Genomic DNA, 23,333 nt, shown 5'->3' with positions numbered 1-23,333 from the left:
AAGTTGAGTAATTTTGGCGGTATCGGTTCCCGACGCATGAACATGGCCGTTATATTTGTTTCGTCTGTGATAAACTCTAAACCAACCGGGTATGCAAACAGAATCGGGTATACCTTAAGTTTTATGTTCCCTATGCAACTTTGGTAGCCCTGTTTTCATGTTTTTAATACACCGACGAAATACGACAATTTTGCTATCATTCCATACCCGAAAACAGCGATTTTTTCAGATTTTCCTTTTAGCTGACTAAAAACTATAAACTTTTAGGGACATTATAATGTTTTCTTCAGAGTTGGAATGTTGGACTGTGAAAATAAATAAATAATTAATTAATTCAAATTTGCAACGCTTTCCAAAATGCAAAAACTAACAATATTTCATTTCACAGTAAAACTAGACCGTCAAAGGAAAGTACCACATCAAACTGTTTAAAGCCAAGTTTTTGGCTTACTTTCTTTCTGACTTATTTACCAGCAATTCTCTTAGATTTGACACCCGCTTCTACAAAAGACTGCATAACTGAAAATGAAAGATTTTTTTTTATCAAGAAATGAATCCACGATATTTTTAAATTTTTTTAAGATGCATATGGCTGTGTAAGATTCAACTCATTAATCCTAAGAATCACATTCAATTTTCACTACCCTTGGTACTTCAAACTTGAGGCGTGGAGACAAGGACAAAGAGATCTCAATTAAGACGAAGTAATTCGAAGCACGCTCTTCTGTTCGTGATACCCTGAAGGATCTATGGAATTTAAAAATTCAGATGGATAATTAACCGCTTCATTTGGTTCCAAAACTGTGTCGACTGACTTGTAAAGGACTGCCTGGTCTCGAATCTTGTTCAAAAACAATATTGTTGATTTCGTGGACGTCTATATTTTTGGGTGCGAGAATCGCTCTTTCACTTAGCCATTTATTATTTTTATAATTTTTTAGAATATTCGGAAATACTTTTTCAATCAATTCATTTTTGGACGTCACTAAATTACAGAAATCAGCAGGTAGTTGTATACGTCCTGAAATTGAGTCTACTGTTTGACCAGAGTCATCGTTTTGCAATCGGACACGCATATTTGTAGTTAATTTTAATATTTTTACGTGTGCCTATAAATTAGAATTTTTTAGGCAAGCATTCATTTCGTCTGCAGGAGTTAAACTACGTAAAAATTGCGAATATACAACATTCTTGGCTTTCCCATTGTCTCTGCATATACAAAGCCGTATGTACTAATAATGACATCATATGCAAACGCTCTTTTTACAAACAAACAAACATGCATACATACAACTCGTTTTTATATAGATAGATAGATAGATAGATAGATAAAATACAAATTAACTGCGTAAAACTTGCGAATATACAACATTCTTCGCTGTCCAATTGTCGCTGCATATAAATAGATTGTCAGGTTTACCGACCCTCGAACATGCAACGTACAATTGTCAATGGGAAAAACAATCAGTATTAAGATCTATACCACATTCTTCTAATGATTGACCTTGAGCTTTGTTAATGGTGATTGCAAATGCTAATCGAATTGGGAATTGCAATCTTTTAAATTGAAAAGGCAGATCCGTTGGAATCTTGGGAATGCGAGGAATAAGAACAGCCTCGCCCTCAAAATTTCTAATTGTAAAATGACTGAAGAACTTACAATGGCAACGGTACCACCATCGAAGTAGATAACCAGTGGGTTTTTCCATATTCCCCATTATTATCAAAAACATTTAATGCACACATAAACGTTGAATACTGTAACTCCGTAAAGGCAATCAAATACTTATGTAAATACGTCAACAAAGGCAGTGACATGGCAGTTTTTGGCTTGCAGCCCGAAATCAAAGATTTCGACGAAATCGTACAATATCAGGCTGGAAGATACATAAGCAGTAATGAAGCTGTTTGGCGAATTCTTTCATTTCCGATACATGAACGTAGTCCAGCTGTTGTTCACTTAGCGGTACATTTACAGAATGGTCAACGTGTTTATTTCTCGGAAACCAACGTGAAACAAAGAGCCCTAAATCCACCGGATACAAAATTAACAGCTTTTTGTTCGCTTTGCAAAAATGATTCTTTTGCAAAAAAAAACTGCTGTATACTGAAGTGCCTTCGTATTACACGTGGAATACTAAAAATAAAGTATTTGAACGTCGAAAACAGGGTAAGTCAGTCGACGGCCAACCTACCATCTTCAAAGATACCACGATAGGAAGACTACACCGTTCACCCCAATCAACATGAATGCTTCTTTCTACGCCTGCTTTTGGTGAATATACCCGGTCCGACATCCTTTGAGTATTTGAGAACTGTAAACGGTACTATACATGACACTTACCGTAGTGCATGCCAAGCTCTGAATTTATTGGAGAATGACAAACACTGGGATAACTGCATCAATGACGCGTGCGAAACGTCAACCCCAAGTCAAATTCGTGCATTGTTTGGCATCATTTTAACAACTTGCTCTCCATCAGCTCCTACAGAGTTATGGGAAAAATATAAGTCAAAAATGTCCGAAGATATACTCCATCGAAAACAGTTAGAGACGTCAGATATGACTTTTGATTTTACATCAGAAATTTATAACTACACTTTAGTTATTATAGAAGACTAGCTGTTGGGGTGGCGCTTCGCGCCACCCCAACACCTAGTTGGTGGGGCGCTTCGCGCCCCCCCAAGCCCCCCCGCGCGCGTAAGTCGTTACGCGCCATATTAGTTACGCGCCATTGTAGTTGTGTCCCTGTGTCCCACCTGTGAATATAGATAGATTTATATATGTGTTTCAAACTACGTAAAAATTGCGAATATACAACATTCTTGGCTTTCCCATTGTCTGTCCATATGCAAAGCCGTATGTACTAATAATGACGTCATATGCAAACGCTCTTTTTACAAACAAACAAACATGCATACACACAATTCGTTTTTATATAGATAGATAGATAGATAGATACAATACAAATTAACTACGTAAAACTTGTGAATATACAACAGTCTTCGCTGTCCCATTGTCTGTGCGTATAAATAGATTGTCAGGTTTACCGACCCTCAAAGATGCAACATACAATTGTACATTGGTAAAGCAATCTGTATTAAGATCTATACCGCATTTTTCTAGTGATTGCCCTTGAGCTTTGTTGATGGTGGTTGCAAATGCTAATCGAATTGGGAATTGCAATCTTTTAAATTGAAAAAGCAGATCCGTTGGAATCATGGGAATGCGAGGAATAAGAACAGCCTCACCCTCATAAGGCCCTGTCAAGATTGTGGCCTCTATTAGGTTTTCCATTGTTTTTTTTTTACGGCAAGTCGCGTGCCATTGCAAAGCTTTGGTGGGTTGATATTTCTTAAAAGTATTATTGGTACGCCTATTTTTAGTTGTAGCACGTGTGGTGGAAACCCTGAAGGATCTATGGAATTTAAAAATTCAGATGGATAATTAACCGCTTCATTTGGTTCCAAAATACAAATTAACTGCGTAAAACTTGCGAATATACAACATTCTTCGCTGTCCAATTGTCGCTGCATATAAATAGATTGTCAGGTTTACCGACCCTCGAACATGCAACGTACAATTGTCCATGGGAAAAACAATCAGTATTAAGATCTATACCACATTTTTCTAATGATTGACCTTGAGCTTTGTTAATGGTGATTGCAAATGCTAATCGAATTGGGAATTGCAATCTTTTAAATTGAAAAGGCAGATCCGTTGGAATCATGGGAATGCGAGGAATAAGAACAGCCTCACCCTCAAAAGGCCCTGTCAAGATTGTGGCCTCTATTAGGTTTTCCATTGTTTTTTTTACGGCAAGTCGAGTGCCATTGCAAAGCTTTGGTGGGTTTATATTTCTTAAAAGTATTATTGGTACGCCTATTTTTAGTTTTAGCACGTGTGGTGGAAACCCTGAAAGATCTATGGAATTTAAAAATTCAGATGGATAATTAACCGCTTCATTTGGTTCCAAAACTGTGTCGACTGACTTGTAAAGGACTGCCTGGTCTCGAATCTTGGTCAACACAATATTGTTGATTTCGTGGACGTCTATATTTTTGGGTGCGAGAATCGCTCTTTCACTTAGCCATTTATTATTTTTATAATTTTTTAGAATATTCGGAAATACTTTTTCAATCAATTCATTTTTGGACGTCACTAAATTACAGAAATCAGCAGGTAGTTGTATACGTCCTGAAATTGAGTCTACTGGGAGCTTTCCGTTTCCCATTGCCAGCAATTGATCTGAAAATGTTTGACCAGAGTCATCGTTTTGCAATCGGACACGCATATTTGTAGTTAATTTTAATGTTTTTACGTGTGCCCATAAATTAGAATTTTTCAGGCAAGCATTCATTTCGTCTGCAGGAGTTGATCTAGGTATTATAGGTAATGTTTGCCTGAAATCTCCCGCAAGCAATATTAATGTGCTGCCAAAGGGTTTCGACTTCCCTCGCAAATCTTTCAAGCATTGATCCAGAGCCTCGAGCGATTTTTTGTGTGCCATTGTGCACTCACCCCAAATAATAAGTTTGCATTGCTGCAATACTTTACCCATCCCAGATGATTTGGAAATATTGCACGTGGGAGTTTCTGTAGAATGCAAGTTCAGAGGCAATTTCAAAGCGGAATGAGCAGTTCTTCCACCAGGCAGCAATGTTGCGGCTATTCCGGACGACGCAATTGCCAACGCTATATCATTTTTTGATCGAATTGATGCCAGAATCAGTTTTATCACAAACGTTTTACCAGTACCTCCTGGCGCATCCAAAAAGAAAATTTCTCCAACGTTGTTATCGACACAATGCATTATCGTATCATAAATGTCTTTTTGTTCCGACGTTAACTTGGAAATGTTATTTTGTACATACGACAATAGATCACTCGTACTGTAACTTTGTTCAAGATCCAATTCTACACATGTCGAAACAGCAGCGATACGGTTAGGTGAAGGCATTCCCAAATCCTGAAGAGGTTTGTTTGCCATACGTACGCACAAATCTTCTATAACAACTAAAGTGTAGTTATAAATTTCTGATGTAAAATCAAAAGTCATATCTGACGTCTCTAACTGTTTTCGATGGAGTATATCTTCGGACATTTTTGACTTATATTTTTCCCATAACTCTGTAGGAGCTGATGGAGAGCAAGTTGTTAAAATGATGCCAAACAATGCACGAATTTGACTTGGGGTTGACGTTTCGCACGCGTCATTGATGCAGTTATCCCAGTGTTGGTCATTCTCCAATAAATTCAGAGCTTGGCATGCACTACGGTAAGTGTCATGTATAGTACCATTTACAGTCCTCAAATACTCAAAGGATGTCGGACCGGGTACATTCACCAAAAGCAGGCGTAGAAAGAAGCATTCATGTTGATTGGGGTGAACGGTGTAGAGTCTTCCTATCGTGGTATCTTTGAAGATGGTAGGTTGGCCGTCGACTGACTTACCCTGTTTTCGACGTTCAAATACTTTATTTTTAGTATTCCACGTGTAATACGAAGGCACTTCAGTATACAGCAGTTTTTTTGCAAAAGAATCATTTTTGCAAAGCGAAAAAAAAGCTGTTAATGTTGTATCCGGTGGATTCAGGACTCTTTGTTGCACGTTGGTTTCCGTGAAATAAACACGTTGACCATTCTGTAAATGTACCGCTAAGTGAACAACAGCTGGACTACGTTCATGTATCGGAAATGAAAGAATTCGCCAAACAGCTTCATTACTGCTTATGTATCTTCCAGCCTGATATTGTACGATTTCATCGAAATCTTTGATTTCGGGCTGCAAGCCAAAAACTGCCATGTCACTGCCTTTGTTGACGTATTTACATATGTATTTGATTGCCTTTACGGAGTTACAGTATTCAACGTTTATGTGTGCATTAAATGTTTTTGATAATAATGGGGAATATGGAACAACCCACTGGTTATCTACTTCGATGGTGGTACTGTTACGCTTCTTTATTATTGCTGTTTTACCGCCATCTTCAGTAGATCTTCTTCTATATTGTGGGTAACCATCATTGCCAGTAATTGTGTTTGATACTAAAAGTCGAGGATATTGCTTTGTGCACCTTCCTTTGGCCATGCATGGTGAATTTTCGTTCAGTGCACCGCAAGGTCCATGTATCATATTTTTTACAATAATATCATGTAACCCCTTATCGACATTTTTATCAGGTATTTCAGCGGAAATCACATCATCAATTTCGTTCGAAGTAATTTTTTTATGTAGCCAGATTAGTATATGTGCGTGTGGCAAACCTCGTTTTTGCCATTCCACTGAGTACATCCAGCTTCGCACTGACCCAAACACTTCAAGTTTTACAATGTAGTTTATCAGTGATTTCAACTTTTGCCGGAAGACACGGGCCGTAATGTCATGCCTATGAACCGCCGATTGTCCTTGAAGTAAAAGCTGCAGTATCTCGTCCCAAGATTGATTACATGTAAATGTAATAAATAAATCTGGACGACCATAGAGACGAACATACGCAATAGCATCTTGAGCATATTCATGCATATGACGGGGACTGCCAGCATATGACGAAGGTAAAATTGTTAATCTTCCAACGTTTGTGGTATTACCGTCATTTATAACTGCATCTCGCAAATGAATGTATTGTTCAGAGCGGAGCTTGGTCTGATTCAGGCGGATATATTGCAAACGTTCTGATTCAATTTTAGCATACATATCAACGACGAATTGGTGAAACAATTCACGGCATTTTAAAATATAATTTTCTTCATCCTGCCGAATCATTAGTCTATAGGAATAATAATGCATTGCACTGCATTTCTTATTCATTTCTTTGTTAGTGGCTGGATTCATCAATTTAATATTAAAGTGATAGCCGTCGGCTCCATCCCAAAAAATGATAGGATATTGTAGGGCATCGTAGCATCGATGAGTTTCAGCAATTCTTAACAACTGAGCGTTTTGCTTATGAAGAATAATATCTCGAGGTAAAAACTGATCACCGACCATAACGATTGCCACTTCGTCGATAGTTGGAGCATTGTATCTACGCACATGTTGGCCAGGAGGCGTTTTGTCAGCGGAAATAACAATTTTATGCGTATCAGTAGGCATCAAATCGATGGCTGTTTTGAACAGACGCACTAAATTATTATTTTCGTGGAAAAGATGTTGCAATTGGGAAACGATTGTCCTTTCAACGTTGGGAGAAATTTCGCAACGTGCATTCAATTCAGAATTTCTATCACTGATGAAGTACAATTGTAAAAATTTATGATTCTCGCCTGAGAATGGTAGAAGGGACCCTGCTCTATGATAAATTTGCCCTTTTACTTTGAAAGTAGTCATAAATTGATCTGGATTTTCGATTTGGGCTCCAAACGACGTCATTTGGAAACATGAGTTGTATTTTCTGATTTTTGACAAAAAACGCTTAGATTCTGACGTAGTTCCAGTAAGGAAAGTCTTCAATGGCTCTGGTGGTGCAGCCAATAGAGGAAGTTTAACTTTTCCTGAGGCGCAACACATTCCCATTGTTTCACCATTGAATTTCAAGGCCTTGCAATAGGGACAAATTTTAGACATTGTCCCGATTTGAACACATCTACTCAAGCTATAATCATCGACTGGGTTGTACCTGAATGCCAGGCGATAACTTTCAGGTTGCTCTGATTCCTCGGCACGCTTTCTTTTCTTACTTTCTCTATCAGCAGCAAGCCTGATTTCTTGCTGTTCTTGTGATTCCTCGGCACGCTTTCTTTTCTTACTTTCTCTATCAGCAGCAAGCCTGATTTCTTGCTGTTCTTGTAATTCCTCGGCACGCCTTCTTTTTTCACTTTCTCTTTTAGCAGCAAGTCTGCTTCCGCGTTGCTCTGGTAGTTCCTCGGCACGCTTTCTGTTCTTTCTTTCTCTATCAGCCTCAAGCCTGTTTCCTTGCTGTTCTTTTGATTCCTCGGCACGCTTTCTGTTCTTTCTTTCTCTATCAGCCTCAAGCCTGTTTCCTTGCTGTTCTTTTGATTCCTCGGCACGCCTTCTTTTTTCACTTTCTCTTTTAGCAGCAAGTCTGCTTTCGCGTTGCTCTGGTAGTTCCTCGGCACGCTTTCTTTTCTGACTTTCTCTATCAGCAGCAAGTTTTTTGGCATAGACTCTTTGAGCATCTTCATCGGCTTTTGCCATTGTAAGTTCATCAGTCATTGTAAACTTAAACATTAATAGATTTCTACGTGAACATATGTCTTAAATATCTTGAATGACGTCACCGTCAAAGCAAAAATGACGACAACTAATTTCATGACGTCAGTGGACACAGAAACATGACGTCACCTGATCCACAGACAGACACACAGACAGACAACTTATTTTTATATATATAGATTTGTGTGTACGTATGGTAAACAAACCTCTTCAGGATTTGGGAATGCCTTCACCTAACCGTATCGCTGCTGTTTCGACATGTGTAGAATTGGATCGTGAACAAAGTTACAGTACGAGTGATCTATTGTCGTATGTACAAAATAACATTTCCAAGTTAACGTCGGAACAAAAAGACATTTATGATACGATAGACTCAATTTCAGGACGTATACAACTACCTGCTGATTTCTGTAATTTAGTGACGTCCAAAAATGAATTGATTGAAAAAGTATTTCCGAATATTCTAAAAAATTATAAAAATAATAAATGGCTAAATGAAAGAGCGATTCTCGCACCCAAAAATATAGACGTCCACGAAATCAACAATATTGTTTTGACCAAGATTCGAGACCAGGCAGTCCTTTACAAGTCAGTCGACACAGTTTTGGAACCAAATGAAGCGGTTAATTATCCATCTGAATTTTTTAATTCCATAGATCTTTCAGGGTTTCCACCACACGTGTACAACTAAAAATAGGCGTACCAATAATACTTTTAAGAAATATCAACCCACCAAAGCTTTGCAATGGCACGCGACTTGCCGTAAAAAAAAACAATAGAAAACCTAATAGAGGCCACAATCTTGACAGGGCGTTTTGAGGGTGAGGCTGTTCTTATTCCTCGCATTCCCATGATTCCAACGGATCTGCCTTTTCAATTTAAAAGATTGCAATTCCCAATTCGATTAGCATTTGCAATCACCATTAACAAAGATCAAGGTCAATCATTAGAAAAATGTGGTATAGATCTTAATACTGATTGTTTTTCCCATGGACAATTGTACGTTGCATGTTCGAGGGTCGGTAAACCTGACAATCTATTTATATGCAGCGACAATTGGACAGCGAAGAATGTTGTATATTCGCAAGTTTTACGCAGTTAATTTGTATTGTATCTATCTATCTATCTATGTATATAAAAACGAGTTGTGTGTATGCATGTTTGTTTGTTTGTAAAAAGAGCGTTTGCATATGACGTCATTATTAGTACATACGGCTTTGTATATGCACAGACAATGGGAAAGCCAAGAATGTTGTATATTCGCAATTTTTACGTAGTTTAACTCCTGCAGACGAAATGAATGCTTGCCTGAAAAATTCTAATTTATGGGCACACGTAAAAATATTAAAATTAACTACAAATATGCGTGTTCGATTGCAAAACGATGACTCTGGTCAAACATTTTCAGATCAATTGCTGGCAATTGGAAACGGAAAGCTCCCAGTAGTGGGAAAGCCAAAAATGTTGTATATTCGCAATTTTTACGTAGTTTGAAACACATATATAAATCTATCTATATTCACAGGTGGGACACAGGGACACAACTACAATGGCGCGTAACTAATATGGCGCGTAACGACTTACGCGCGCGGGGGGGCCTGGGGGGGCGCGAAGCGCCCCACCAACTAGGTGTTGGGGTGGCGCGAAGCGCCATCCCAACAGCTAGTACCCTATATAAGGGGGCTATCCCTTCCTCAGCCCTTGCTCTTTACGCTGAAGTTTTAAAGTTTTTTTTATAGCAATTATTGTCATTTAATTCAATGACACTTGTCTTTCAATAGTCGTTCTTGAAGAATTGTGACAAAAAGTCAAACTTTAGAGTAAATAGTGAGGGTAAATCAAAACACCGTTTTCAAAAGGATGTACGAGCAATTTCTCAGGAACAGCTTACATTATTCACTTGAAACTAAATTTATTATTATATTTCTGTAAATTTTATTCAATTTGCTTTAATTACCCGTGTTTTCTCTTTTTTTTTTTCATTTTCAATTTTTTGTTGTTATAATCCTGAACAAGTTCGCTCTCAGGATCCTAATTATTATTGGTGTTATGTTTTATTTTTTATTTGAATAAATTAAATTGAATTTGAATTGAAACTTTCAGGACTTGTTAAGAGGGACGCTGAATTAATCAGAAGGTACTCTGTGTTTACTATTACTGCTGCTACTTCTGTTATTATTACTATTATTGCTACGACTACGGCTACTGAGACTAAGGTTAAGAAGTTGAAACTTTCAGGGAATGTTTAGGGGGATGTTGAACCAAATAAAACGCACTCTGTACAAACATGGGGTCAAAATGGGGTAGTTGAAGTATCCCAGGAATGGTTTAGGGTACTAAGCTGAAACTTTCAGTACATATTAAGGGGGATGTTGAACTAGGCAAAAAGCAAAACATGCTTCAGTAACGTTTTTAGTAAAGTGCAAATTACGTTATGGTCTTCAGAAGGCTTCAGAGGGGGCTTCAGCTCGATTCATCTTAGTTTTTGCTGGTTTTGAGTTTGATTCGACTATTTATTAAAATTTCCGTTGGTTTTTGGGTTTCATTTATTTATTGATGGTGTTTTGTGCTAGTTTTACGCTTTGAAAACTATTTGACTTTATTTCTGCTCTTTTGTGCTTTAATGTTGCTCTTTACTTTTCTTTGAAAAACCTATACTGTGAAAATGTTTTTCTAATTGATCGATGAATAAATGAAACTCAAAACGAAAAAAAATATCGTCAAACGTAAAGATAACAGATAGCGCTATCGATGAATTATTGAATCCTAAAAGGAACCTAAATTCAAATAAATAATCCAGCCGGGCTTAAAACGAACTGAAATTATCGCAAACAGGAGCAGGACTACAGCGCCCTAAACTTTCTAAAGACCATATCATCATTCGTGCTTTACTTAAAACGTATATATGTAGTAAGTATTTCCTTTTTCATAATTATATTTTTGAAATCGATCCAACATTCCAGAGATTTCCAGGAATTGACATCATTCTACATCAAATAATAAGTTTATTTTCACTGTTTCTTTCCATTCATCTTGATTATTGTGGTGATTTTTTATAAATGATTTTTTCTAAATAAAAACCAAACTGTTCAAAATATATATTGTTTTCAAAGAATCGCAAATGGCTCTCAAACCTTTTAGAGTGTTCGGGAGGAGGGGGATTAGCATTACTTTTATTTACAAACTTCGATAGCCTTGTGATATTATTATTTTTTGTTTTGTTGTTGTTAATGCTATGACAAATAAAGACGAGCTACTTGAAATGCGAATCCTTTTCAGTAAGGCTGGACCTGTGCATATCTGTTAATGTAATATCAAAAGGAAATTTAGCCCCAATTTAGCTGGATGGTGGTATCAAATCATTGTCTGTGGGTGTGGGAGAGGTCCCAAATTGCCCCTAATTGTCATGGGGGTGATCTTCTAAGTGAATCTTTGAATAATATCATATCTTCTTGGCCCACTTTTGTGTACTGGTGTGGAGCATAGCAAAGTCTGTTCTTTGAAAATTGGGGAAAAAAACACAGAGAAGTGAGGATTATACCACATGATTGTATTTACGTGATTTAAATGTAGCAGTCATCTTGCGTCATCATACTTTTTTTGTGATCAAAGAGCTCCAATGTAAAAAGAATTCTGTGGCTGACGTAGTTACCATTGACCTGTATGGCCTTTCATTTTATGTCTTAGATGAATAAAAACTATCAAACTACGAAGTGAACATTTATGCAACTTTCAAGGGAAATAATTTTGTCAAAATTCAAAGGATGCGTACTATCGACACAGTATGATTTTTTTTCCCTTAAAATTGCGTTGTTCCAAAAAGAAGGCCTTAAAAAATATACAGTACGGCCAAAATTTTGGTTCAATATCATGGTTACTAAAAAAAGAATAAAACTGTCAAGACAGCAGACAAAAAAGGTCTGAGAAGTAGAAAAAAATGCTGGGCATCGTACAATTACATCGGAGGAGTGACTAGATTCTTTGCCTCCTTCTCAAGCACACATGGCTACCTGATTATGCATTTGTTGTGCTTGTTGGATTTAAAAATTGTAGGATGAAATTATTATCTTTTTAAATCCGAAGATTTTCGAGTGGAATATTAGCCTTTTCTACTGATTATGCATTAAATCACAGCATTTATTATAATGTATTAAACAAGAAGCTAATATTTTAAGCTTGACATATGACAGAAAATTTCGACCCTGAAAAACTAAAAAAAAAAATGACCGAGAGAAAAAAAAAAGAAAGAAAAAGCCAGTACTGAAAACTTGAGGGGGTACCTACTTTCTGCTACCTGGTGCAGAACGCCACATGCACTGCAGAAATCTGTCACGTTCGGCGCAATTTTCGCTACATTTCACATACTTTCTTTACGCTTGGCACCGGTCATCTGATGTACGGGATTTCTGAAAGTGGGCACCCCTTTTCAAAACCCTAAACACCATTTTTTTTTACATGTTCATAATATTGCACCATCCATGCAATAAGAGACCGAATGACTTTCAAGTTCGTAGGACCTTCATCGCTATTACTTCTAGCAAAGGTCTTTCAACTGCTTTGAGCTTTTGGCTTAGGGTTTTATGACCCTGAGACAAAGAACGATGCTTGTTTACCTGTACTAACATATAAATATTCTGCCTTGTCCCCTTATCACATGGGTACGACAATATAAAGTTGAAAAGTTTACATAATGATTTTATTTAGCTTTCTCCCGATTTTTCGATACCACACTTTGTCTGGGGATCCGTTTAGACTACTTATCCTTGTCGCCCAAAGTATATATGTGGAAATCCTGTCTAAAATTACAGGAGTGTTTATTATCTTTATAGGCGGTATTCCCAGAAGCTCGCAGTGAAATTTGCTTTGGGTTAGAAGAGGAAGGACTTTGAAAATAACCCTACTAAAATAGTTGAATACAGGAGCTAGTGAGAAAATTTTAAAACCGCAATACATTTTAAGGACACATTCCCAATAGTCACTTTCCTTCTATAGCCCATTTCTCCCTGATAACATTTTATACTGAAGGTATTAGTTTTACCAATTTATTTTGGCTATTTTTCCTTTGTTTCCAAAGATTGTTTAAATTATATTAGTTTAAGCTTTAATAATGTTTATGAGGCTTCTAACCAGATGATGCACATGAGCAGGAGAAACCAAGCAAGTGCCGCTAAAACTTGTTTCATGTCTCAGCGCTTAAACTTGTCAGTGTTCTCATGTCTTTATACAGCTTTTTTTTTCAGTCCCATGAATCATGTTGAAGTTTATTAGGGCCAAAGGATCTCAACCCTCTGCTGAGAGGGTGAAAATTCAAAAGGAGCTGTTCCAGTGTCAACAGGTATTTTTTTCTCTTTATTTTAGTGTTTGCCATTTGCCATCTATATATTAAGATTACGACTAATGGCTATTTTTGGCTAATGAATGATGACTATTAGTTTTTTTTGTAAAAGTTAATGATATTAAAAAAAAAGAAAAATCATATTGGGTGTCAGTTTATTAAGACAATCCCAGCTATTTTAATTGTTGATAGCGTTGCTTACCATTATTGATTGTGAAAGGGGCTGCAGCCATTTTCTGGCATTTTTTGGTGCAAAACATCAATTTTGGATGGAACTGTTTTGTCAAGTTTCCATGGTCTAAAATACTAACCTGGAAGTTTACGGTCCCAAGCCTTGATGATTTCATGAAAAATTGCATTTCAATATGGAGAGTACACTGCTTTGCCTTTTTTTCTTTGTTTAAGTCACAGAAGAGATTCTACCGCAACAAAGAGCCACTCTCTGCCGTGAAACAGCCATTTACCAAAAGGAGTTAACATACCAGTAACTGGAACTTCTAAACTACCCATTCTATGGAAGCTACTAAAGTTGTATATACAATACTCTGCCCCCTCCAAAAAATCCCCCCCCGCGATAGTGTGCTTGATTTTTCGTATAGTTCATTCTTTTTTGCGCACTTCAGGTAATGCTCCTTGCCTCTTTTGACCTCGTCACAAGTGTCATATGAGCTCTTAGCCCTTGTTGTTGCTAATCCGTTTCGATTCTTGACACAAGAAATGCTAAAAGAAATTACGAACTTGCTAAGTCAAAATATTTATTTTTACAAGCATTATGGCTTTTACAACTCCTTTTCCCTTGAAAAATTGGTATTTAATTAACAGCTTAACAGCTAATTAATTAACTGCTATTTGAAGCAGCTAACGTTTCTAGAGGAAGGACGTCCAGACAGTATCGTTGAGATTTCATACCTGACAAAAAGCAAATTTTATATTCTGTTAATTCCCACATCCTTTCTGTGAAATCATCAGATAATATCGTAAAACAAAAGTAATTAATAATTTGGCTGATTCGTGTAATTTTCGAACATTATTTTTCTTTAACAGTGCAAACTGGGGAATGGTAGGATGAGGATATGCAATTCCATAGAATGCAATTGGCCTAGGCTTGAGAGTATAGGATGGTGGGGTAGGGGAAATTAGAAAAAAAATTCGGATATGAGAAATCTCTATGCCTGGCCTTCAGGCAAATAATCGAAATGCATACATGTATGTATGTATTTATTTCCCATCAAAAGAAACAGATGGAGTATAAGATAAAAAAGCGAAAAACACACTACAAAAGAATACACAAACACAAGAGAACTATTGAACAAATGGATATCTAACTACAAAAAACGAAAACTATTGCCTCAAAATAATTGCCCAAGGATGAATAACAATATTAGATTTATATATCTGGCGATCTGGTCTATGATCGCTTCATTAGGGTCGGTAATCCCCTACCGACTTGTCACAATACGGTTACTTGGCCATGGTGGAAGCCGTGAGAGGTACTTTGTATATTTATAATATGTAGACCGTGATTGGTCTTCCTTATCTTCCTTTTGGAATATCCTCCAAAAGGGACTTAAATACAGATAATGGGGTAGTGCCATTGCATTGTACAGCTGGGCCAAAATCCGCCGATCAAACTGAAGCTTATAAGCTACAACACGGCTATACGCTAAAGAGATCCGTTTCTGCAGATGACTCTGCAAAAGGTGACGAGTTTCAAGCGTAGACCGACCAATAGGGACACGTTCAGTGAACGTGACCTTTTGGAAACGTCCAGTGAGGATGAAAAGTAATACAAACAACATACATAGTATCTTGGAGGAGTGGAGCTATCGAAGATTTTTTAAATTTCTTTTGCTATCGTTTCAAGCATAGTAAAGAAGGAAAAATACAAAATGTAAAATCATTCCTATATATACACCAAACGAGGGGAAGAGATATTGTAGAATCAGTAACTAACACTAGCAACTCAAGAACTCCTCAACTCAAGCCACTCCTCAAGTGGGAATAGAGTTTACTGCAAGGTCCCCACTGGGGACCTTGCTGTAGACTCCCCAGTCTTGCAGGTATCCCAAAAGGGTCTAGGTAGCCCTTTAAAGAGGCCGTTGTCTATAGATCTGGATCTTGCTTGGGGAAGGGACTCCCCAGACTTGCAGGTATCCCGAAAGGGTCGAGGTAGCCCTTTAAAGAGGCCGCTGTGAATAGATCTGGATCTTACGCCCTGCCGCAGTTGTCCTCCTATAAAGGGTCCTCCCACGATGGTGTTCTGTATCGCCATGCAATTTAACCCATTACTGGGGGAAGGTTTGTAACTCAAGGGACGTGAGCACACGCCATTGGGCCCCGTTGAGTGTACATATGAAAGGCTTTCTTCCTTCTCCACCTGTATTTACAGCCCCGGGTGAAGGCGCCCTAGTTTCTATTATGGACCCCAGGGACAAGGTCCCCCCTTGATCCGTGCCTACCATGGAGGTACCCTACATATCTGTAGGGCATTCCTCTATCGTCGCCCGAGGACAATCCGTACCCTAGATTGTTCAGATTAGGACCTAAATTTTGCATTCGAGATCAAATTCGGCTTTTTTTGGTTATATTCGCTTCCTAGAAGAAAAAAAAAACTAAAATTAAAATGACTTATTAAGATCATGACTAATAAAGCTGAAACTATGCTGTCTCCTTCTCAGACTTTACCTTCTAATTGGTTTTGTGGAATTTCTTGGGGTCTGTCAATTAGGAAAAATGCCTTTTCTGGTATTTTCATTGGAAAGATTGAAGAAACTAAATTTTTTCGTCTAGACCTCAGAAAATATATCTCTTGTATCTTCATGCATAAGCTGAAAAAAGTCCTTGCCCCTCCCCCCAAATTCTTGCATACTGGAACTCCTTCATAGTATCCAAATTTCGGAAAAATATCAACCTCGATTCTCGCATAAAAGGTAATTTTTATTTATTTGGGGCCTTGTTCGTTATACATTGTTTGGAACTAATGTTTTCAGGAGACGCATTTCACCTCCCCCTCCTCTAAGAAGCTATTTTAATAGGAATATATCCCTATTCCGGCTTATATTCTAGTTAGTGAGTCACTAGACTTAACAGCTTGTTCATTTACCTGAGGGTACCTTTTTTACTTTCTAACAAGACGCTGTATATAGGCTATGCGAGTTGAAAATCCCTTGATCGCTTCATTTTGTTGGATTGCCATTTTTTATTCAGTTTTTTTTCCGTAGGGGGAAGGATTTTTGGTACTTGTGTATTATGCGCCACTTACTCAAATTTACGCTGTCTAAAATTCGAGAACAACCCGTTTTTTCGCTAGTTTCTTTCAGCTTAGTAGGTAGGAAATATTAGTATGTTGATGAAATAAAGTGTTTCATTTATGTGTTTCTTTTGTGAAAGGAATTTGGAAGAGTAGAAGTCGCTAATGTATGTTTCTGTTATTTGTACTTTTTTTGCGTTCATGGTCGTTTTTAGCTCTAAATACACTTTATCTTATCTTATAATATCTTGTAGCCTACTATGTAAGCTTCTACATTAATGCAATTATGTCGGCTGGAATTTTAGCTAATTGGAAAGCAAAAGCACATTACAACTTAGGATAATAGTTAAACTTTGTTTGTTCTGTTCTTGATACTTTAGTGTGTCCAATGAAAAGCGTTTCATTGGTAAAATCATTCTCTCTTTTGATGCGTTAAAACCATCCGATTATATTAGAAAGTTGGAATACACCTTTGAAATAGCGCTCCCTAATAGAAACCTTTCTCACAACAGCTTTGCTATTTTTGATTTAAATAGAAGTATGCAGAAAAGCCTCTAGCCTTTCTCCCTTTTAGTCTTTTCTAGCTTGGTCCACCTCTGTCTAGCTTGGTTATTTTTAAAACAGTGGAAAGCTAGCCAACCCAAAGTTTCTAAGCACGACATCTATTGAAGGATTTGTCCGGAACGTAATAGAACTGAGTCGATTTAAATATACTTGTAGAGCCAATCGTTATAATTCTTTAAAACCTTCAAAATAGGCTCTTTCGTTGTCGATGCAGCGCTGCCAGCATGATTTCCAAGCATTGAAGGCATTATCCGGAATAGCCTTGAGAGCCGCGATGCATGCCACTGATCCCCTCTTTCGCCTCAAAATTATTGTCTTTAATCGGCCTTTTCAGGCTTAGATAACTTCGAAGACCACACTGCCTTTCCATGACGAAAGTAAAACAGTTCAAAATAGGGATGATACCTTTTTATTGACAGTGAATAGATATAAAATTATTTAACTGGATATTTCGAACACATATAGAGTGTTCATCATCAGCAGTAAAACTGGTTTTACTGCTGATGAGTTTTACTGCTGATGACGAACACTGTATATGTGTTCGAAATATCCAGTTAAATAATTTTATATCTATTCACTGTCAATAAAAAGGTATCATCCCTATTTTGAACTGTTTTACTTTTTTCAGGCTAGGGAACAAAAAGAGTCGGGGGGGGGGCATATCTGGTCTGTAGGGTGGCTGCAGAAGCGTTGAGATGCTGGCCTTGGTCAGGTAGCTGTTCCCTCGAGAAAGGCAGTGTGAGTCGGGACGTTGTCGTGGTGCAACTTCCAGTCGGCTGCGATGTCTTGTCGGACCTGATTGACCGTTCATTTGAGTCTATTGAGCACTTTCACATAAAACCTGGCGTTGACGGTTTGTCCAGGTGGAACGAATTCATGGTGGACGATGCCTTTGATGTCAAAAAAGACAATGAGCATCGTTTTCACTTTGGATTTGCTCATTCTTGCCTTTCTGGGCAAGGAGATGCCGATGAGTGCCACTCGGAAGATTGCCTCTTTGTCTTGGGCTCCTTTATCCAGGACTCCTCACTTGTGATTACGTTATAAAGGCATGGTGCCACCGAAACACACCACTTTTTACTAAAGCAACATCTGGGTAAGCCTGCTTGATCATATCAAACGTCTCTGTCGCAGATTTACCGAGTTTCACCCAGAATTTAATCGCGTGCCTCTGCTCTAACGAACGCTGCATTCTCGGCTTGCATCACTTACAGAAACACGTCACGCAAAAATGCCTGTCATGACTGCAGGTGCTCGGAGACAACTGACCAGCCTCTCATTCGGTAGCTAGGAATGCCCTCTGCTGAATCCAGTCGGCGTGCGCAAGCACCGAAATACAGTCGTAGCTGGAGAAAATCAGTCCTATTACTTTCTGGACAAACCCTGTAAAATAAATTCAATGTTTTTTTTTCTTTTATGAAATTATAAAAATAATGTTGAAAAACCGGAGAAAAATTTAATTTCAGTTAATTCTGAGAACTTATGACTTGTAACTCGAAGATTTGCTGTTATAAAATGAGTTACGTGAGGCTCGATATTTTCGTTCTTTTTCTTATAGTTCTCCTTATATTCGGGCCGTCGACATTGTTCTAAAAACTTGGCTCATTTTATTGGGGAAATCTGAAAATTTTCTTCTTCAAAAACTCATTGCAGGATTAAGTCATCTGAGGCCAAAACAGGGTATAAAGTAGTATCAGTCTATTTGCTATATTTACGCCAAGGATCACTAGTGCTCAGATGAAAAGGCCTTCGCAGGTTTGTTCCACAGTCCCCATTTCTTCTAGGCGTGGCTATATCCACATTATAAAGACTATCAAAGATGGATTTTTTCATGGTTAGAAATTAATTTTCCTGTTGTCTGGCTATTACTTAATTGAATTGTCGTAGTCGTTGTAATACAGCCGAGGTCACTTGGGGAGCAGGGGTCTAGAAGGTTTATTAAAGTTTTTAAATTTCTTAAATCGAATAAAAAAAAATTTATATTCCTGTTGAGGAGCTGTTTTTGTTTATTTGGGTCCATACGATAAACATAATGTTACTGCCATAATGGGTTATTCCATATGTCTTGATGTGTTGTAATTCGTATGAGAAATCTTTGGAGTTGCAGCATAAATTATTGATCTTGTAAACTTAATTACAGTATGTTGATAAAATCTTTTTGTTTGTAGACATTACAGCATGGGTTTCCAAATAAACCAGTGGCGCTGGCATGGGATCCAATTCTTCGGCTTATGGCAATAGCCACCAAGTCTGGTGTTGTAAAAATGTAAGTAAAGATGGCTAAGAGAAAATTAGATATTATAATTTTGATTTTATTTTGCTCCTATTTCTTCTCTTTATTTAAGTGCATTGGAAAATCTTATTACCTTGCGCCATCTAGCTATGGAGGATTGGGGGCAAAGGAGCCGTGGCTCTCCCCTTGTTTTCAATGAATCCTTGGAAGTTCTTAGAACTTCAACTTTTCTTCTTTATTCAACTAAAAAAATACAAAAACGGAAGTTCTTAGAAGATGATTATTTGAATCTGCTTGGGAACGCGTCTATGTAATTTTAACAGACACCGGTGTGAATTTATTAAAACAAAAGTTATGTTGATATCGCACGGGAGGAATCAGATACGGAAATGTGCCCCCAGGCAACTATCAACACTGATAGAAACACAACAAAAAATTGGGTTCTAAAAATGACCTTATTTTGTGAAGTTGGACGTATCGAATCGCTAATCAAATTACATACGTTAATCTTAACTACATAGGTTATGTTAATTTAATATACTGGCTTTTTTCCAATTCCGAAGAAATAGTTTCATGTAATCTCTCTTTTTTCACTTTTACTTTAAAATGTTTACTTATTTCAGGGGATTTCATTCTCCATGAAAATCACCTATCAATGTTCTTCAAAACTTTGACACATAACCATTTTATCATCTTTTTTCTATGCCCCCGTCAAAAGTGCCATCACAAATCGTTTTACTGGTTTTGTCTGTCATTTGACAGAGTGGCAATTATTATTGTCAATATAGTGTCGTAATAAATTCATGCGTTGGTGCAGTGGCAATAAAATGTATTATTAAAAGTTGTATCGCTCTTATATGCCACCATTGCGGTTAAACCTTCAGGGGTTTGTTCCTCCATCTATACAATCTCCAACTGCTGCTATCTTCCATCGATGGAATTTTTTGGTAAACTCTCCTCCGAGGGTATACAACCACACCAGACAAGATGATTAGGTATAAAAGTAATAGTAATCTTTCCAGTGTAGCCAAAAATATTGTGATATTACTTGATGACAAAAATTAACATTGAAAATAATAGACAAGAACGATGGCTTTATCCGATGAAGTGCCAAAAAAAAGAAGAAAACTGAAACTTTTTGCAGTGACAGAAAAGAAACAGTGACATTTTGCCCAAATACATAATAAAAGAATGACTTTAGTGGAGGTGACCGAAAAAATAAGGACGTAAAAGACGATGACAAAATATTTTTTTGTAAACTATTGAGACATCTCAATTCACACCAATATGACTGCATAATTTATGCTTTTTTTGAGTAAATCTTTTAAAATTTTATCATATTCAAATTTATAAGATAGAGGTTTCTAATAGACCCTTAGTAAAATTTAGAATTAATATTAGCCCGTTTTTTTAAAAGTAACTTCATGAAAGTGGCTATACTCCTTTAATCTATAGAGGAAATTTACTCTGTCTATTAATAATATTTCCCCATTCTTAATTTTATCGGTAAACTTGTGAAAAAGCTGCTTTCGCTGACTTCCCTTGTGGAAATCCCCCTTGGCGGACTTAGCAAATTGCCTATCAAACCATGCTTGAGCTTCAATACAGCTTTCCCTTTGACTTTTTGGTAATGAGTTAATCTATGGATTTTGACATTCTATTGTCTGCCTCTTATAACTCAATATCGGCTGTTTTCCAAGGGTGTTGCATGAACATGGGTGTAAGCAAATTGGCACAGGGAGCTTGCAAATAATTCTATACTGAGCCAATTTAAAGAAACTAAGTCTCGAACTGCTCTAAACATGGAAATGCTTTTGGAAGTCAGGGAAAAAGCAAATTTTTTACATTTATGTTTCACCTCCTTCAACATTGGTCTTTAAAGGTTTAAAGCAACCAACTACAAATATGAGGCTGATCGCAATAACAAAAGTATACTTGTTTGCAGTCCACCAGGGAAGAGGTCTAGATTACCTTTATTTTTCTCATTATTCCGCTCAGCAAATAACAACAGTAAAGTTGATCTGCAATAGATAAGTACATCATTATGTTTTTCACGCAAGGCTCTTCCGGCATTACGGGAAGGAAAAAAGGTCTACCCCATTTTAAACAAACTTCGTAAATAAATTTTTGAAGAGAGACATCTTTTGACAGAACGTTTGAAAAAGCTTTCGCAAATGTAAAAAATTGTTTACCATACATTTTAGAGGAAAATTACATAGAATGTATGTAGGCAGTTACTTATAATCTTCTTCGTTTTATGAGAGGGGTCCTAAGCCCTAGAAGTCCATCTGGCTATGTCGGTGCTTAGAGCATAGGGATACTTTAGTAAGGAGTTGCTTGATTATTAACTCAATTATCATAATAGGTTTTTTCTTTTCTTTTTGTTAATTTGGTTGATATTGTATCGAGAATAGTACGTTTAAGTTTATAGTAAACCCAACTGAAAATAACATAATTGTACATAATGGGATAGGGGTAGCAGTAAACTCCCAGGGTCCTCGAGATTATCTTAGAATATTTCGTCTTTATAACGACTTGTGGGGGTTATGTTGAAGTCTCTATCATTTTATTGTCTCACCCGGAGAAATTTTAGCCTAATGTTGCATTTTTCGGGTTTTTGGTGCTAGATACCCATTTGGAATAGTCTAACCATGGAATCTAATTAATAAAATTCCCTTTATTACTGTGGAAATCATAGTCATACACGAATGTATCGTGACTTGCGCCACGCTGTAATATAATTTGCCCAATTACTTTGCTTCGCACTTTCCTGTTAAATTTGTGGTGTTTGCTTTAAGATAGCTATGATCAATTTTTAGTTATTTAAATAAAAATACGAGTAATTTGTACTTTAATATTTTTAGCTGCTCTGGATCTCTTTCACTTTTTGCAATAGCTTTTTCCCAAACCGAGAAAGCAAACCCAGTTTGCTATTAAGCTCTTTCCTGTGTTCTAGTATTTTCTGTGTACTCATAACTAACCTGTTCTAGTTTTTGGGTTTCATGGGAAATTTGTTGGTAACTTTGGCAATAGAAGTCTAGCCAAATATTAAAGCAGTGCTTTATAATTTAACTACTACCTTCATTATTTTCTATTGTTGTAAAATATAATCTAATTCAACTAAGAGTTAAAAGAAACATCATAGTTAATTATTTTTGGATAGTAATGTTAACTAATTACTATCACAATTAATTAATTAAACACAATTAATGCAGAACTTTTTATCTAGAGAATTTGCAAAAAAATCATAGTACAAAATGTTTATACTAAGTCCGTGTAAACTGGAGCATCATTACATGCAATTTTTTTGTTCGTCAATACCTAATTATCTTAAACAAATACTAACACGTGGAACTTCAGAGCGAATACTTTTCACAAAATTTCACTGTCATCTTCCATCTATTAGAATAACTTGGTGGTAATTCTACTTTGCAGCATCCAGTTGATAAAAAATTTCATACTGGGGTTATTCACGACAAACTGTGTCTTAACGGCATGCATACCCACTGGAAAGCAAAGCTGGCTTATAAGACCAAATAATAAAAATCGATTGACAAAGCATGTAATCTGAAGATTGATCACACTTCCATTGTCATAGTCAACTAATCTCAATAATCTAGTATTAGTAAATAGATCTCATTTATAGGTGCAAGGTTTTCAAAAAAAACGTCGTTTATTTCATACGTATTTTGATTTACAATATAAGGGAACCAGAAATATGTAGGCTGTTATGCTTCTTCTCCTTCGGGAATTGTTGCCACTTAGGATTAAAGG

At 36.9% G+C, this 23,333-nt stretch overlaps 1 protein-coding gene across 2 annotated transcripts in view; it reads left to right on the top strand.

The window, feature by feature from the left end:
• Window positions 1-23,333, top strand: part of LOC136027044 (lethal(2) giant larvae protein-like) — a 275,839-nt gene that overhangs the window by 13,362 nt on the left and 239,144 nt on the right. For both annotated transcript variants that reach the window (XM_065703968.1, XM_065703966.1), the window contains exons 2-3: window positions 13,418-13,512; window positions 19,495-19,592. In XM_065703968.1, coding sequence (XP_065560040.1) covers window positions 13,429-13,512; window positions 19,495-19,592 — 182 coding nt within the window. In that variant the 5' untranslated portion in view covers window positions 13,418-13,428. The remainder of the gene's footprint in view (window positions 1-13,417; window positions 13,513-19,494; window positions 19,593-23,333) is intronic.

The sequence above is a fragment of the Artemia franciscana genome, chromosome 5 (genome assembly GCF_032884065.1).
Source record: "Artemia franciscana chromosome 5, ASM3288406v1, whole genome shotgun sequence".
Lineage (NCBI taxonomy): Eukaryota > Metazoa > Arthropoda > Branchiopoda > Anostraca > Artemiidae > Artemia > Artemia franciscana.
The sequence above is the reverse complement of the archived record's forward strand: the minus strand, read 5'-3'. Positions and strand labels throughout refer to the sequence as shown.